We start from the raw sequence: 18,239 nt of genomic DNA on the forward strand, positions 1-18,239 counted from the left end.
CTAGTTTGGCCTTTAGTGATTATACCATGGCAACGACGGGGCATGTGTGTTATTTTCTTCTTGGAGGTGTTATTTTTGGAGGGCCTTTCTCGTGGTCCAAGTGTTACTATGGTGGTGTACAAAACTGTATGTAGTATATTGTAGCTTACTACGGCATGATATCATGTTGTTATTCTTCAATAATCATAAAATGTGTGCTTCCTAGCGTGGCATAGTTTAGACGTGATCTTGAAGCGGTTGTATCACCTTGATGTAATTGTCTAAGGTCAAAAAAGCTTCAATCTAAAAAAGTATCTCTATTTCTTATTGTTTAAAATGCTATTAGTTCCTCCTAGTTTGGTAAAGCTTTTAGTCCTTAGAAAAGTGCTGATGCCCCAACATCTTAACTTCTACTATAAGTCTTATAAAAAAATGTTAGTGATTATCCAAGTATTGGTTTTCACATCAACATGATTAATTCACCGACCTTAATTATTTCGGGTTTATTCATCGAAAGCAAACAACCAACGGTTATTAACTAATTCATCTTCACCCCAATCTAAACCAGCTTAGCTGACCTTGTCAAGAAACATGGATTATATTTTGTACATTTCTTCCAAATTGCAAGGCCAGCTATATGCAATGGACCAACCAAAAAGTATTAGCCATCGTGGAACATTGATAACTACTCCAACCTTGAAAAAACAAGTTATGACAATTTAGAAAATATAAAAATTCCAAAAATAGAAACACTGAATTTTGCTCGAGAAAACAGAAAAAAAAAGAATCTTTTTTTGTAGCACAAAAACTTAGAAAACTGAATTCAAGCCTGAATAAATTTTGGAAAATTCAGGGATCACCATTCTAAGCAAACAGTATAATATAATGCGCCATCATGAATGCAAAAACAGGCATATATGTCCATAGATTCATTAAAGTTAGTTTATAATTTAATTAATCATTGCAATTAAATATTTTGCCATCTATATAAATGTAGGATTTTTCTAGAAATATAATAAAATCATTGAATTTATTGGTGCTATTTATGCACATCCAAAAATTAAATATTTTGGGGTGTAACATGCACAACTATGGCCATCTACAAATTATAAGAGTATTTATTATTCTTCATTATCAATTATGTTAATTGAGGAATAAAAAAATAGACCGGTGGTGTTAAAACCGTCCCATAGTTTTTCATTAAGAAGTAACCTTCTCCCGGTCTAGAGAATACCTGAATCCCAGCTTCGCCGGTGGAGGATTTCTTTTATAAAACTAATCTCGTAAAATTCGCTCATGCGAGGATTTGAACCTGGATCTGCTTGGTGCTACTCAGGTGCTCTAACACTAGGTTAGAAGCCCTTTCGCTTAATTGAGTAATTAAGCATGTGACAGAAAATTACGTTGAATTACACTTGATCTATGGCATCTCACGGTAGACCAAGGAAACAAAGTACCCATTTTAGTACAAATACAATTCCATTCTACCAACATATGGGAGAAAGATGCAGAGTAGGAGCAGCAGGAAGCGGGGAGGGCACACATAGTAACTGTCTGCGGTCAACTAGAACTGGCCATCTATGTTACGTAACAGAGTTGAGTCATTCGTGATGAGTGTTAACGCGACCCCTCACTGATGCTGGGTCCTAAGTGGCGGCTGATGTTGTTGTGACCTGTCACTAATTAATACTAATTCATGACCGAGTGACGGTTGAGTCTCCTTTGGTGAGCAAAGCATGGTAGTAGAAGCCTAACCAACGGCTTACGTATTTAACTGAGAGATTCGAGCCTTTGATTGCAAAAACATAATAATGCATCCACTACTCAAGTTTGGAAGTCTGATAGAATGTTGAAAGAGCTTTACATTTGCTATATATGTACGTATCGCAAGATTTTAAGAACAATAGCATTAAATGCTGTATCTACATTGTAGGAGAAAATCCTTCCATCTCCTGCAGTCGGACGATCACCTATGCCAGTCAGGCATCACCAACGGCAACGATGCACTGGCAAGCTGACCGAATTGCAAGAAATGGCGAAGGAGACCAAAGCGCTCTCCTGCTTGCGAGGCTTAGTAGTAGAAGTTCTGGTTGGTGGTGTAGGTCTCACCGAACTTCCACCACGCCGGGACGACGTTGAGGAACTGAATGTACTGCCCGCCGGTGGTGATCACGGCGAAGCTGAGGCCCTGGCCGACGAGCCCGGAGAGAGCCTGCCAGTTGGCGCCCCAGTTCCTGGACATCTGGATCCACCCCGTGCTATCGCCCTTGATCCACGCGGCGCCCACGGAGCCGCTGCCGGCGAGGTTCTGGATGTTGATGAGCAGGAAGTAGTTGAAGCCGGCGATGCTGAAGCGCACGCCGCCCTGGCGCGAGCACCTGACCTGCTGGTAGACGACGGGGATGACGCCGGCCCGGTAGACACCGATGTGCTCCCACGCCGGCTGCGACATGTCGAAGTGGGGGCGCCCCGGGCCGCACCAGCCGCCGTTGGGCAGCGCGAAGTTGGCCGGGCACAGGTTGGTGGCCGAGACCGTGATCGACGTGCCGGGCTTACAGTACTCGCCGCCCGGGCGCGACCCGTCGCACGAGATGGTGTAGCACTGCCCGCACGACGCGCCGTCCTTGAACAGGGTCTCGCTCAGCGCCGCGTTCAGCACGCCGTAGCCGGCGTTGTACAGGTTGCCGTACCCGCAGGCGCCACCTGGACGCATGAATCGCATCAGTACGAGCCGAGTAAGATTATTTCCTGTACCGGAATTGGTTGCAAGCAAGGCAGCTTATTACCCATGGTGTCGGAGCCGTCGGGTCCGCCGTAGAACGTGGCGGTGCCCTGAGACCAGTCGGCGGCAGCGAGCGCAAGGCACGCCGCGAACACTGTGCACAAGATCAGAGACTTGGCCATTTCCATGGACGCCTTTGCAAATGCAGCTGCAGAGAACGAGATGGAAATGGAGGACGAGGAGACTAGGCAATGGAGGCTGACAGTTTTTGTGGGACGAGATACAATATGGCGTCAGGGAGACCGGTGCTTAAATAGGGATCGAATGAGACGCCGAGGCTAACCGAAGGAACAAGAGTGTGTTAATCACAATAGGGGAATAATGGTGTTGATGCCGATCGCTGGAAATCCGTGTTCCGTCGAAGCACATGGCGTCCGGACGTACGGTGCATCATCTGGATGCTGAGCTCCAAGTAAGGCCTCTGACTTTGGCGTTGGATATTTAATTAATCATAGGTTGCACGGCTTAATTATACATTTTTTCGTGTGTTAATTCCTCCATCTCCGTCAAGAAGATTCCCGAGCAACGAACTCAACTAACCCGTATTCCTTCCACATTAGTTGATGAGACCATGCTTCAGATTGTTCTGAAATCTGAAGATCGTTTGAGCAACCGGTCAAAAGTTATTGGTTTTGGTTCATTGCAAGCCAGACGTTATTATAATATAGTACTCGTTACCCTGTGAGACAACTAAGCCTGGACTCATTATTGTAGCCAGAAAGATGACAGTAGTAGTACAATTCACAAATTCAAGCTGCCTAACCGGCGCTATCAACGTGCTAGTTGTAATGCCATGTCGGTTGCCAAGCTCGAACGTACGAGGTGGCAAGATACTTATGCAGAAGGATTTATACGGACATTCTGATTTTTTAGCCGTTCAAAAGATAACCCGCTCATACAAATGGAGCGGGATTACTGTAGCAATTTATCCATCCTTGAAAAAGTATTTTTAGAGGCGGGTGACGCCATCACCCACCCCATAACACTACATTCTTAAATAAACAGGGGTTATGATATATAACAAGTTGAACGAAGAACTTCTCTACAAGAAATAGAGAAACAACAAAGTCCAAATTTTGGAGGTATAATTTGAACATGTAAATTTGAATGGGTTTATGAGGTGTTTCATTCAGCCAAGTTTCCGTGAATTGCCAACCTTTTCAACAGGTCCCACGTAGCTGTGCTCAAACTTGTCCATGACATCTATGTGAACTCACCAATCTCCTCTGAATTCTCCTGGGTAAGTGGAAAATAGAAGCACGTTCTTAGCAGTTACTACTCCAACATGGTAATTGAGGCACATGATTGGTTCAGCACTTATGTCAACAACTTAGGGTCTGTTTGAAGGAGCTAAAGTTGAGTGCTAAACTTTAGCACATATTAGTATTCATGCACATGCTAAAGTTTTTAATCTTAGCTGAAGTTTAATCCATTCCATTAGCACTCCTATTTGGATGAGCTAGTGCTAAAGTTTAGCACTTCACCCATTAGTACTTGGATTCAAACGGTGTCTTATACTGGAGAGAACTGCAAGACTTAGTTTCTCTTACATTTTTAGGGTGTGATGCGATACATGAACTCCTATTAAATAATACAACATCCAAGCATTGACTTCAACACAGTCCAATGATTGATCTGCCAATCCAATTCTTCTTGTTGGTTGTCCAAAATGATTAGGCAGCGTCCATAACTAACGCATCATCTCCACCCAATCTAATTAAATTAGCTTAGCTGAAATTGTCAAATAGCAGCGAATACTTGTACAAGTCTCTGAATTACACGGTTAGGAACATTTCGGTGGCATGTTATTCTCCTACCAAATTAAACTAGAGAAACGTGTTCAGTAGTATCCACATTCAAAGGAACTACTATATCATAATGTTTTTCCGATGAATACATACACATTCTTTGAGGCATGGAAAGGACATCCGGTATACATCATGCTATATGACATTGTTGATCTTCCTTATTTTTTCACTGCCCATTCCATTGTTGATACAATCATGTTCTTATGTTTTAAAGTTAGCCAAGAAAAACTAACTTGGTAGTTGGCAGCTCTCCCTCGCTGATCACTACTCACTACTGCGAAAAAGTTTTTAGGGGCGGCTGCGGTACCCGCCCCTACTTCTCGCAGCTGAAAATACGATTTTTAGGGGCGGGTACCCCTAGAAATCGATTTGTAGGGGACCTGCCCCTACAAATTGATTTCCAAAAATGAAAAAAATTGAAAACAGCAAAATAAAAAAGAAAAAATATCAAGGTTCGTGCGAACCTTCCTCTCCACCATACTATACAGTCACTTATGACTCCACAGGGTATGCTATTCTTTTATATTAACTCTGAAATTGATTTGTAGGGGCGGGTGGCGTCATCACCCGTCCCTAAAAATATTTTTCAGTTTTATTCCAAAAATTCATTTAAATCTTTACATATAGCAAAATAAATAAAAAAGTGAAACTTCTACACTATGATTATTGTGAACTATAGATAAAAAGAATTATGCTAAATATATTTCAGTATATATAAAGGTTAAGATCGTAGAAACCCTCAAATTATGACTTGAGTTATATGAGATACTATATAGTCATAGCCATATATAGATTCATAATAATTTTTTGGACTACTAAATGATCTTAAATGAAAAAGTTATAAACTATAAAGTTTTAGATCTCATCATTCTCTACAATTGTGATATAAAGTTTGATGTCATCCGAAATCATATAAAAAAGTTATAAATTTTTTTGCATGGAACCATTTTAGAGGTAGGTCATGCCACCACCACCCGCCCCTAAAAATGCATTTTTATGGATGGATGATGTCATCACTCGCCTCTAGAAATACCGCCATTTCCAGGGATGGGTGGTGGCGTCACCCGCAATTAGAAATGACATTTTCAAGGGTGGGTGAAGCCATTACCCGCCCCTGAAAATGATGCCAATTTGCAGGGGCGGGTGATGGCATAATCCGCCACTAAAAATAATTTTCTAGGGCAGGTCAGATGCTACAGTACGCCCGCTCCATTTGTAGGAGCGAGTTACCTTTTGCCCTGCCTTTTGACCCGCCCCTAGAAAGAAAAAGGGGCGTTGCTACAAATCATTTTTTAAGTAATGGGCGCCGTGGCAGCTTTTGACGAACCGCTTCGTCTCCCCCGCGTCATTCCTCTCAAGCGACACGGGGAGAACCCTAGCCACCACCGTCCAAGCCACCCCTCCACCCTCTTCCTTGCCACGCCGCCACTAGAGCTGGCTGCCAGAAGCTCGTGCGGCAGCGAGGACGGTGGTGGCAAGGTACCTTCACTCTTCCCTCTCGTCCCCGGCGTGGACTGCTCGCTCAAGTTGGAGGCAGTGTTCTCCAGCCCTTGGGACGGCGACGGCGCGTCATGGCCGTAGTGGCCGGATCTGGCGTTTCCCTAGCCGGAGTTGGGGGAGCGCGGGCGCCGGCCCTCGAGACGGCGACGGCATGTCTTGGGCGGTAGTGGCCGGATCCAGCGTTTCCATAGCCGGAGTTGGGCGTGGCGCCGCCGGGAAGCACGGATGCACGGGCTTGAACCCGTTGGCAAAGCGCTGCCATGAGCAGTTCTCACTCTGTCTGGTGACCAAGAAAGCTCAAGCATGTTGGAGAGGGAGGCCGACGTCGCTCCAATTCTGGAGCCTGCGATTCGGCTGCCGTCTTCGGTGATGGTTGCTGGGCTGCCTGGGGGGCTGCGGCGTGCTGGCACTAAGGTAAGAGGCCTATGGCCTCATGGCTTGGGCTCGCATGGACGCTATCGTGGCCATCGGATCACTTTCCGGTTTGGTGTGGCCACCAAGGCCGCCAGTTCCCTCGACTCCGTTTGCGGCATCGCTGATGGGGTGGTGATTTGGTCTGACTTAGTTACCTTAGTGGCATCAGACGGTTCGGACATCAAGTTTCTAAGAAGACGAGCGATGTTATGGTTTGGTGCTAGTAAACGCTTTGCAAGGATGAAACGTGAACGAAGAGAAGGATTGAAGCTTAGTCTTCTTATTTTTTCTTGAGTAAATTACACCCACGATACTACAACTTGTAATGTTGTATCACTTTAGTCCGTCAAGTTGTGAAACGTGCAATTGCATGCTACAACTAGTATTTGTGTGCATATACGGTCTTAGATATGCCACGTCATCGTATTTCGACAAGGTGGCAGTATAACGGGGATTAGTGGATGGTTTAATCGGTGAGCTGCTTGGATCGATTGACGATCGATTTTATACAAATAACACCCTAGACTGTTGCTAAAATAACAAAAACTTCCGTTGATTTTATTCGAGTGTGTAGTCTGTACAGCACTCACGGTCTCTCTACAAATAATGCTACCGAGGAAGAAGCTGATGATCCAGCGGTCCTTCAGGTATAATGAGCGTACAATTCCTATTGCCAATTTTATTTATCTTTGCCGTAATTGGGTCTTTGTGGCATTGCAGAACATAATACCGATAAGAGTGAACCCATCAAATGATCCAAAGTCGGACAGGTGGGAGCATGGTCTTCATTTTGTTGAATGAGGCTAGTAACTTTTGCACTAACTCATAATTTTTTTCAGTTTATAAGTGAATAGCAACCCGTGACCCGTGATTTATTTCTCTCTACTACAGGATTCACTACAAGCCAACATTAGGCAGCCACCTGGTCCACTACCAGATTCTTTTTTGTTGAACAAGAGAGGAATGCGATGCATCCTCAAGAATTACCACCGTAATGATAAGAGACAGACTAAGGAAGACGAGAGTGACTAGAGGTGGCCCAAGAGCTAAAATAGATTGCGCAGGTGGTACAAGGCCACAAGGGCTAGGGGTACAAGACGACGTGGTCGATCAAGGGATATAGTGGACAACACTGACAGTAGGGCTAACGACACTAGAGGACCTGATCGAAAAAGGGCTAACCTCAATCAGCAAAACGTTCAAGAATAAGTACATGTTTATTGTGTGAGTAATAGTCTAGACATGAGCTTGTAGTTACTATCACTAATAATGTTGTGTAACTTCTATTTTTGAGGAATTGCTCAACTTTTGTTAAGGAGTTTTATGCAGTCCTGGGTTATGATATTTTTCAAATTATTCCTCTCCAATTCAGTACTGCACAATTGTTGTTTTCTTGCATTTGCTTAAAAGCAATTGCTACTGCAAGCCTAATTATTCTGTACGAGGTGAAAATTCACCCTCCGTGGCTGCCTAAGCTCACCGTCCTATGGCTGCAGCTGTAGTCCAAGCAGATCAAAGACTAACCATCTGCTAATCCACGTCATACTGCCACCTTGGCGAATTACAATGACGTGCATATCTGAGACCGTATATGCACACAACATACTAGCTAATTGTAGCAATTGCACGTTTTACAACTTGATGGACTTAAGTGATATAATGTTATAAGTTATTGTATCGTAGGTGTAACTTACTCTTTTTTCTTTATTTTAGAGTTTCCTTCTTGTATTTTTGAGATCCTCGTTCGAGGGTTAGAGTCTAAGAACTGCTGTAGACATTTACCCGTGAATGTTCAAGACTGGGACTTTCTCTAAAGAAGTCTAACTTGGTAGTTGAGGCACATGACTGGTTGAGTTGCTAAAGAGATTATCTAAACTGCTCAATACTCCCCCTCTAAAAAAGCACGTGTTGGTTACGTAAGTATGAGCTCTGATCAGGTGCAATACGTTTTTTGACACGGTACTTCTGTCTTTGATGTACAGAGTCCCCTCTGTTCAATCAAACGATCTTGCCAGAATTGAATTTCACATTGCAATGATTAATTCATTCGATCCCCAACCCAAATTTCTGTGCATTTGTTCAGCAATAATAATCCTGTAACTAACGCATCATCTCCACCCCAATATTAATCTAAACTAGCCAGCTTAGGTAAATATATCATTATATCTTTTCTTCAATCCGGGAAAGCATGAAAAATTTGGGAGTTATGTCTTTGTAAAGCAAGGTTATGTTAATTGGATGAAAGCTAAGGATACTTTAGAAGCCACACTAGTTGCAGGACTAATACAGATGCTAGGTTTCTCTTAACCCAAGGAACACCAACTACAATTTCAATATGTGTAAACTTGTGAGACTTGGTGAAATTTATGCTCAAGGTTTTGATATTGCTGACATTATTGTGTTACCAGGTCAACTTCATGAATTCAGTGGCCATGTATGCCAGGAGAAGTCAAATATTTTCTTTGATGTACTGAGCTTCCTGAAGGTTGCTAAAATTATGGTCAAGAAAGGAATGGCCAGAAGTTATCCATTGGTTTATCTGCTCATCGAGCTAATATTATTGATACTTCCGGAGGGAATGGCTTCAGTTCTTTTCAGCTATGTTTATCATAAAGACAGATCTGCAGAGCAAAACAGATGACAAATGGCTTCATCACTTGATGATATGCTACACTGAGAAGGATATACTTTGAGAAGTATTATTAATGATAAATAAAATCATAAAACGGCTTGAAGAGATGAAACACTGACATATGTTAGTACATCAAAAGAATTCAGCGTTACACTTCATTGTCCTCTACTTGCAGAACTTAGAATTTTGAAGTTAATATATATTTGCCTCGTGACTAATTTATTACGTCTTGTTATTGTGTATAGGTATAGATTGCTCATCATGAGGAATAATGGGCGTTATGTGTCAACTTCTTGGTGCTTTGGTGTGGTATGCACAAATTGCATATTTTACATCTTCTAATGATGTTTTTTGATTTATTCATCCGAAATATTCATATAAACTGCTTTAAGCTACAACAATGGTCTTGTATACACTGAGCCCCCGTGTATTTTTTTTTCCATGGATCCACACCCCTGTTTCCAGATATACATCAATATAGTATGTATATTGACCACTAAATTTGGAAGTCTACACATAGAACATTGTCTACAGAACTTATAATTTGATAATAGAATGTTGAAAAGAATGATTCTCGCAAAAAAAGAAAGAAAAGCATAATGTGTTGCATCTTCAGGAGGGAAAATAAATTAAAGGGGTCTTGAGGTCTGGGTTGCATTGCATCCCTTCTTCATCCAACCCTGCCATCAAGAGATGGCTATAAGGGGGATCGATCACTCTGCTACCTGCAAGTTTCAGTAGTCGAAATTCTGGTATGTGTTGAAGGTCATGCCGAACTGCCACCACCCTGGCACGACGTTGAGGAACTGAATGTACTGCCCGCCGGTGCTGGTCACAGCGAAGCTGAGCCCCTGGCCGACGAGCCCGGAGAGCGCCTGCCAGTTGGCTCCCCAGTTCCTGGACATCTGGATCCACCCGGTGTTGTCGCCCTTGATCCACGCGGCGCCCACGGAGCCGCTGCCGGCGAGGTTCTGGATGTTGACGAGCAGGAAGTAGTTGAAGCCGGCGATGCTGAAGCGCACGCCGCCGTTGCGCCAGCACTTGACCTGCTGGTACAGCACCGGGATGACGCCGGCCTGGTAGACGCCAATGTTCTCCCACGCCGGCTGCGACATGTCAAAGTGGGGGCGCCCCGGGCCGCACCAGCCGCCGTTGGGCAGCCCGTAGTTGGCCGGGCACAGGTTGGTGGCCGAGACGGTGATCGCCGTGCCGGGCTTGCAGTACTGGCCGCCCGGCCGCGAGCCATCGCAGATGACGAGGTAGCACTGCCCGCACGACGCGCCGTCCTTGAACAGCGTCTCGCTTAGCGCCGCGTTGTTGATGCCGTACCCGGCGTTGTACAGGTTCCCGTACCCACACGCGCCGCCTGTATCGTCACAGATATACACATTCATTATATTATTAGCCACACAATCAGTACGTGCACAGTTTGCAGAAATGTTCAGATATGATATCTGGATCAGCTCTGCTCGCACCAAAGTTCAACACTATTAGTAGCAAGCTTACCCATGGTGTCGGAACCGTCGGGTCCGCCGTAGAACGTGGCGGTGCCCGGAGACCAGTCGGCGGCGGCGAGCGCGAGGCACGCCGCGAGCGCTGTGCACAAGATGAGGGGCTTGGCCATCTCTTGGGTCATCAGTGTAGAGGTAGCCGCTGAAGAGTGTCGAGAACGAGGTGGCAGTGAGGGTTTTGTTTGGTTTGAGCTGTGGGATGAGATGCAAAGCACTAGGGACGCCAGTGTGCTTAAATAGGAGATCGCAGGGGAGGCCAGCAGCCAGCTACGTACTAACTGACTGAAGGTGCAAGAGTTCATTAATAACTACAGCTGGGGGATTAGTGGAACGATGATGTTCGTACCTTGTGTCAGAAGCTAGTCACTGAACGGAAATCCGTGTTCCACCGAAGGCCATCCAAGCGAACTACCTAGGGTCCAGGGCATCAGAATATAATTAATGTGGGTTGGAACGAACTAATCATGGATGTTGTATTTTCATTATCCCATATAAAAACATGCAGAGTACGACGTAGTGTAAGTAGTAGCTGCCTCCGTCAAGACAGTTCGCACGGCAACGAACGATCAACTAACAAACATCCCTTCCACATTAGTTGAGGCGGGTTTAGAAGGAGGTGCAACGGAACACACGACGTCTGACCAGTTCGTTCAGAGTGAGATTAGCACAAGGAGCCGCCTGGGCAGTTGTTTAAACATTAGTTTTTCCTATATGAAAAACATTTGTTCAGAGATAGAATAATGGTGATAGGTTGTATGGTTCACTAATTGATGGTGGAAAAAACTCGTTAGTTTAGAACTATAAGCTCAAACGTGCCAGTTGTAACTCCATATCGGTTAGGCGAATAATGGGGGGCATAAGTTTTCTTTAAGCTTATGGGTTCTGAATTGTTTGAGAGACTGGACTAGAAAACTATGAAGGTGACTGCAGTTTCAACGGACTCAAGAATCACAATGAAAAAAAGAAAAAAATATTCAAATTCAAACACTGGGGCTTGGTTTGGAATCTACAAATCTGACATGGATGATTGCGTTGCTGTTTGATCTGAAGTTCCTATGAATTCCCTACTTTTCAACACTGATCTAGCACATACTTTCGAGCTTTCATGACAAGGGAAAATCTCTGCAAGGGTGGACATTAGATTAGATCCATGAAGGAGTGTAACATCTTGTGTCAGACTGTTTATCTCCCTTGATTTCTCTTGGGACAAGTGGAACATGAAATGGGATCTTATATCTAAATCTAACTAGCTAATTAAGACAAATGATTGGTTGTGCACGTACCTAAATTAGCAAGCTACATTGGAGAAAATTAATCCCCTTTGTTCCAAAAATATATTTTTTGGTTATATAATTAATAGTGTACCTTTCTTAGTTGACTAATGATCGATGTAGTTAGGTATAGCACTATGGAACGTAAAGTGGTTCTAGAGATAGTTTCTGATGACCCTGTTCAATCAAAAGATCACAAGGAATTATGTATTGCAACTTCAAAGCATTGACCTACACATTGCAATGATTGATCAAACAACCCAAATTCTTCTGGTTTTGTTCATCCTAAGTGATCAAGAAACGTCCTTAACTGACTCGTCCGGCCAGACTAAACTAACTTAGCTGAATTTTTCAACGATAACCAGTGTATTTAGCGTTAAGTGGTTCAACCAACCAAAAAACGTGTATAATAATTAATTACCGTAGGACTAGGAGAGAGACATGTGTGTGTTGGGGGGGGGGTGTTGTATATAATCTGTGTGTCAGAAGCTATAGACAGAACACACTTGAAGATGAAACATAGACCGATATGCGAACACTAGTGCCATCAATCTTGCATATCACCTGATGACTGGAGGCACAAGCATCATTCCCCTAATCCCAAGGGCTCAAAACTATGGTACCGAACTAACCTTGGGTGCAGTCCGGAAGTTGCATTGTCATTATCGAAATAAATGCTAATAAGCAGTCTAAGTTAGCAACCTAAATCTGTTGTAAAAGATTCGAGCAGCAACGGACGATCAACTAACATGAATTCCTTATACACATCAGTTGAAGCCCAGTCTTGTGATGAATTTAAAACCAAGCAGCAACTGAACAGAAACGAGAGTGTGTTCATTCAGAGTGAGATTAACTACACCAGGAGTGTGGATATTTGTTTAGATATTACTTTTCCTTATTAAAACAAAATTAAATGTATCCCTTTGCTGGAATGAAATAATGGAGGCATAGGGCGCACTAATTCATGGTTTAGAAAAATCACCAATTCAGAACTGAGCTGCTGGTTAAGACATGCCGGTTGTAACTAATCCGTGCTAGCTGGTTGGAAATTTTTGTTTTCGTGTTTTATTTGAACACTAGCAACTATTTGGCACTCATGAATTTGACATGATTCATTAGGCACCCATGAATTAATTTACTTCTTTTCGACCAATTCTTCATGAGAAGGACCTCAAGGGATGTAAGTTACACCCGTTTAGTATATATGCTACATCTTGTGTTAGAATATATATACCCCTTCACTTCACTTAGGATAAGTAGAAATCACAAGTGCACGATTTGTTCAGCACTTACCTAAATTATTAGCAAAATACATTGGAGAAAGCTCCAACCATTTAATTCTAAAATGTGCTTTCTCTTTATTAAACTAATGATAATTACATGTATATTACACCTAGCGTCTAGATACTTTTTTGGATGCCATGCATGCGATATGGAACCTCGATATTGTTCAGTCCATCAATCACAAGCACATATATGATCATTGCAACATCATAACATTGACCTGCTCATTGCAATGATTATTGATTCACCCGCCAATGCAAAATTCTTTCGGTTCATCCAGAATGATCAAATAACATCCTAACAACCTCATAAACTTGACCCTATACCTAAACAACTAAGCTGAATTTTGTCTGTAAACGGTGAACTGCTGTACTGGTAATGATTACAATATTTTTTCTTTATTTTTTTCAAGTAGTGTTCTGTTTGGCTGAACTGGCACTCCAGAGCCCACTTTCAAGCGTTAGACCAGTTTTGAGATGTTAGAAACTGATATTATGGGGGAACAGGGACTCGTGCCCCCTTCCAAACAAAGTTACTACCCATGGAATATGCTGCGTAGATATGTTAATAATATAAATCCGCAAGGCGGTGTATAACCTAAATAGACATCATAAAGAAGTCATCACCTAAACCACCTTTTGTTAAAACCCATATGTGGGCAACCGTTTGACACCTCTTCCTATTCTTGGCGGGTATTCCTCAAAGAAACCAACTAGGGTGTGATGGACTAACTATTTTGTGTTGTAGTCCCAAAGTAGCACACAAGTCATGACTTGCTTCTAGTTTCATCATGTAAGGCGGCACTATGAGCACCTATCTTGTGTAAATGTGAGATCCTGTGGTGTGACAAGACACTTGAATTTTAACAAGAAAAAATCGCAATATATGCTTTGTATTCTAAAACATTGCACACTTCCATTTTTGAGTGTTCAATACATGATTGTCTAGATGCAAATACATTCTCAGACACACATAAACTTTGTTCCTCAGACCATATCACTCGTTGATAGATAGGCATATGACATTTATGAGTGTATAATAAAGATTTGATGTCTAGAATAGATGTTGAGAATATGTCCGCAAAGATCTATTATATGAAAACTAGAATGTTTTTGAGATGATTTGGTACTCAAACGTCGGATATTTCAAGTGTGCACCGCCATGACAGTTACACTAGATTGGTCCCATTTAAATAAAAAACTATTCTTATAGTTGCAAATTAGAAATGGATAGGAAAACTATATGTTTCTCCCATTTTTTTTTATAAATAACCACTATAAGCATCTAAAGTCCCCCATCCATGTCCAAAATATCTACTATTAGATATGGTTTCGTAATATCAAATTTATTACTATGGATATTCATGTAAAGTTATAAAACATAATAATCAGGTTAGCCTTTTATCTTGAAGACAACAAAAAGTGAAAAAGATCAATCGAAAAGAATTGCAGTAGTATAAGGTGACATAAAGTGACTAAAAGATCATGTCGCTCTCGCTTCTATCCTACCAACCTACACTTCAACAAAGCTGTCACCTCACCTTTAAATTGAAATAATAAACTCAGATCATATATAGACATTCAGCAAGAGAAATATGGCATCTGGCTGTATTTCTTGGCCCTTAAAGTAATGTTATTATTACTCTTACTCTCATCCACCTTTTTCTGTCTTTACATTTCACGGGCTTAACAATGCAAGTTCTGGTCAATTGGAATATGTGACGTTGATATTGATCTTTTTAAATCTCTCTGGCAGATCATGATTTTGCGGAAGGGGGCTTTGAGTTCCTTAGTGTCACCACCTAGGTTTAAAAGGGAGTTAGGGATGAAGGTTAACCACATGTGGTGAGGTTTTGCTGTTTTCGCAGGGGAGACTACTTGTTGGGACGAGTTTTGGCTGGTTTGATCAAAGGAGTATAGGAGAGGAAGTTAAACCTTGAATGGATGGATGGAGAGGAAACATCGTAATCCATACATTTCAGATTCAAATAAAGGCTGGCACACACTGAATTCGCATCACATCATTTTTCGGCTGTTGAGTTATAGAATTAACCATTTTTTATGTAGTATATTAGAATTATTTGTCTTACAAGCCCATTTAGTTCCCTTTAGCAATCATGTGTGAATAGGGCACATATATATAGAGATGACAACTTAGAGAAATCTAACATAGGTCTTCCGATAGCTGGGCGATTTTATATATATATATATATATATATATATATATATATATATATATATATCCTTACAAGGCTCAAAATCTTGGCGAGACGACCATATAATGTACTCTATCTATCTAAAAAAAGAAACTCTAGCATTCAATTTTGTCCCGCAAACAATGTAATACTAGCCTATGGACTAGCAATGTAGCTCTCATCTTAATAAATCAATGCACACACGCCTTCCTTTTTTTGGGTGTGCATGATGAATGCGACATTTAAGATCCTAATCTTGTGGAGTCTGTTTCCTTTGGAACCGTATGCAATGTTGATTACCTCAGTTAACAAAAACCATCCACCGGATGGGGATGAGTATCTAATATTCAAATATTGAAGTTTATAACTCAAAAAAAATATTGAAGTTTACAGCGTTGAAAGAAATTCAAATTTAGTTTATACATCGCAGTTGTACATATCAAAGAACAAATGCATAAGGTATTGTCTACAATGTTGAATAAACGGCGAGTGCATATAGCTCCATCAAAATCAAGAGCACGCACTCACCGTTTCTCTCGTGAACCGCAACAAACGGCCAAGGACATCGACAACTCCAAAACTTTCACGTTTTAGCTAGTAGACGAAGTTCTGATTGGTGGAGAAGGCCATGCCGAACTGCCACCACGCCGGCACGGCGTTGAGGAACTGAATGTACTGCCCGCCGGTGCTGGTCACGGCGAAGCTGAGCCCCTGGCCGACGAGCCCGGCGAGCGCCTGCCAGTTGGCGCCCCAGTTCCTTGACATCTGGATCCACCCCGTGTTGTCGCCCTGGACCCATGCCGCCGCCACGGAGCCGCTGCCGCCGAGGTTCTGGATGTTGACGAGCAGGAAGTAGTTGGAGCCAGCCATGCTGAAGCGCACGCCGCCGCTGCGCGAGCACTGGACCCGTTGGTACAGGACGGGGACGGTGCCGGCCTGGTAGACGCCGATGTGCTCCCACGCCGGCTGCGACATGTCGAAGTGGGGGCGGCCGGGGCCGCACCAGCCGCCGTTGGGGAGCGCGTAGTTGGGCGGGCACAGGTTGGTAGCCGAGACCGTGATGCTGCTGCTGGGCTTGCAGTACTGGCCGCCCGGGCGTGACCCGTCGCAGGTGATGAGGTAACACTGCCCGCACGACGCGCCGTCGTTGAAGAGCGTCTGGCTCAGCGCCGCGTTGTTGACGCCGTACCCCGCGTTGTACAGGTTGTCGTACCCGGACGCGCCTCCTGTGCATCGCCGGAGACATGACACGTATGCATGCAATGTCAGCTGGAACGTAATTCGATGCAGTTCTCTTGAGCTAGCTCTTGTTGTACCGGACTATGTGCATGCTTACCCATGGTGCCGGAGCCGTCGACGCCGCCGTAGAATGTGGCGGTGCCGGGAGACCAGTCGGCGGCTGCAAGGGCGAGGCACGCCGCAACCATCGTGCACAGCATCAGGAATTTAGCCATTTCCGTTGGTAAGGAGGGAAAGAGCAGAGGACGATAGATGTTGAGGGGATGATGCATAACGCTAGGATACGATTCACTACCGGAAAAAAGATCTTTGCCGTGTTTTGCCGAGTATTTTTTTTTCGGGCACTCAGCAAAGATGTCTTTGCCGAGTGCTTTTTTTAGACACTCGGCAAATACGCCCTTTGCCGAGTGCCTTCTTTAGACACTCGGCAAAGATAATTTTCAAATCATATTTTGAAGTAGTAAATTAATTCAAATAAAAATATTTTCAACTATAAAGTTGTATAACTCATCAAGATGCACAATTCTTATTTTGGATATTTCTTCATTTGATAAAATAAATGTAAATTTGTTCACAAAACATATATATCTCTCTCGTAGTTTATGAAACTATAAGAGAGATATATAAGATTTGTAAACAATATTAGAATTATCATGTCAAATAAAAAAATAATAAAACAACCAAAATAAACTTTGTAGATCTTGAGAAGTTATAAAATTTTACAGTTGGCAACATTTTAATTTGAAATCATCTTGTCAACAAAAACTACATCTGAATATAGAAAATTTAAAATTCGAATTTTGCAAATGACCTCGAATGGAAAAATCATCAAAATTAAAGTTGTAGATATCAAAAAGTTATGAAAGTTTGTAGTTGACAACTTTTTGATTTGAAATCATTGTGTCATATTAAAATACGTTTGAAGTTTTTAAATTTGAAATTCAAATTTTGTAAACGATCTTGGATGAACAAACTACCAAAATAAAAGTTGTAGATCTCAAAAAGTTATGCCACTTTGTAGTTAACAACTTTTTTATTTGAATTTATTTACTATCTCAAACAAACAATTTGCACTCAGTTAATTATAATACATGGAGAATAAAAACGTAATATTGACACACTTGGTCCAATGGTGCAGTGGTAGAGGGAGTTGTTTGTGTGCAGGAGGTCGTGAGTTCGAAACCTATCATTGACAACTTATGAAAAATTGCTGAAAAAAATGTGCAACCCATTAGATGGGGTCACTGTGCATGTCTCCCACAATAAATTTTTTTCTTGTTTCATTTTTTGGATTTTTTCCGATTTACATTTTGCCGAGTGCTTCTCTTTGCTGAGTATTTTTTGGCACTCGGCAAAGACGTCTTTGCCGACGAAATCGCCGCCGAGTGCCCTTTGCCGAGTGCTACACTCGGCAAAATTTTTGCCGAGTGTAATCGGGGCTTTGCCGAGTGTCTGGGTAGTGATTGCTTAAATAGAGAGGATGGATTTCAGGTATGGAGCACTACGCCAAAATAGCAAATAGGAGCAAGCAATCTGAGACGAGCCTCTAGGGGCTCGTCTCAGATTACAGAAAGAGAGACGCGCTAAAAATGCTCGGCGCTTTACTTTACTGTTTTGAGACGCGC

The 18,239-nt window shown here is 42.6% G+C and overlaps 3 protein-coding genes across 3 annotated transcripts; all 3 read right to left on the reverse strand.

Moving 5' to 3' along the window:
• Positions 1-1,826: 1,826 nt before the first annotated feature.
• Positions 1,827-2,963, reverse strand: LOC112876819 (expansin-A31-like). The gene is made up of 2 exons (XM_025940997.1): positions 2,766-2,963; positions 1,827-2,682 (listed from the first exon to the last, which is right to left on the reverse strand). Exons 1-2 carry the CDS (start codon positions 2,887-2,889, stop codon positions 2,051-2,053), a joined length of 756 nt encoding a protein of 251 aa, XP_025796782.1. The 5' UTR covers positions 2,890-2,963; the 3' UTR covers positions 1,827-2,050.
• A 6,620-nt stretch (positions 2,964-9,583) lies between these two features.
• On the reverse strand, positions 9,584-10,751 carry LOC112878114 (expansin-A31-like). Its single transcript, XM_025942518.1, has 2 exons — positions 10,622-10,751; positions 9,584-10,481 (listed from the first exon to the last, which is right to left on the reverse strand). Exons 1-2 carry the CDS (start codon positions 10,749-10,751, stop codon positions 9,850-9,852), a joined length of 762 nt encoding a protein of 253 aa, XP_025798303.1. The 3' UTR covers positions 9,584-9,849.
• Positions 10,752-15,825: 5,074 nt separating this feature from the next.
• On the reverse strand, positions 15,826-16,835 carry LOC112878115 (expansin-A31-like). The gene is made up of 2 exons (XM_025942519.1): positions 16,712-16,835; positions 15,826-16,601 (listed from the first exon to the last, which is right to left on the reverse strand). The coding sequence occupies exons 1-2, from the start codon at positions 16,827-16,829 to the stop codon at positions 15,970-15,972; spliced, it is 750 nt and encodes a 249-aa protein (XP_025798304.1). The 5' UTR covers positions 16,830-16,835; the 3' UTR covers positions 15,826-15,969.
• Between the last annotated feature and the right edge of the window lie 1,404 nt (positions 16,836-18,239).

Source organism: Panicum hallii, chromosome 9 (genome assembly GCF_002211085.1).
Source record: "Panicum hallii strain FIL2 chromosome 9, PHallii_v3.1, whole genome shotgun sequence".
Classification (NCBI taxonomy): domain Eukaryota; kingdom Viridiplantae; phylum Streptophyta; class Magnoliopsida; order Poales; family Poaceae; genus Panicum; species Panicum hallii.

Coding starts and splice junctions, on each gene's coding strand:
- LOC112876819 (XM_025940997.1), bottom strand. CDS start 2,889: ATGGAAATGGCCAAGTCTCTGATCTTGTGCACAGTGTTCGCGGCGTGC. Junction 2,683..2,765: donor CGACGGCTCCGACACCATGG/GTAATAAGCTGC, acceptor TCATGCGTCCAG/GTGGCGCCTGCGGGTACGGC.
- LOC112878114 (XM_025942518.1), bottom strand. CDS start 10,751: ATGACCCAAGAGATGGCCAAGCCCCTCATCTTGTGCACAGCGCTCGCG. Junction 10,482..10,621: donor CGACGGTTCCGACACCATGG/GTAAGCTTGCTA, acceptor GTGACGATACAG/GCGGCGCGTGTGGGTACGGG.
- LOC112878115 (XM_025942519.1), bottom strand. CDS start 16,829: ATGGCTAAATTCCTGATGCTGTGCACGATGGTTGCGGCGTGCCTCGCC. Junction 16,602..16,711: donor CGACGGCTCCGGCACCATGG/GTAAGCATGCAC, acceptor GGCGATGCACAG/GAGGCGCGTCCGGGTACGAC.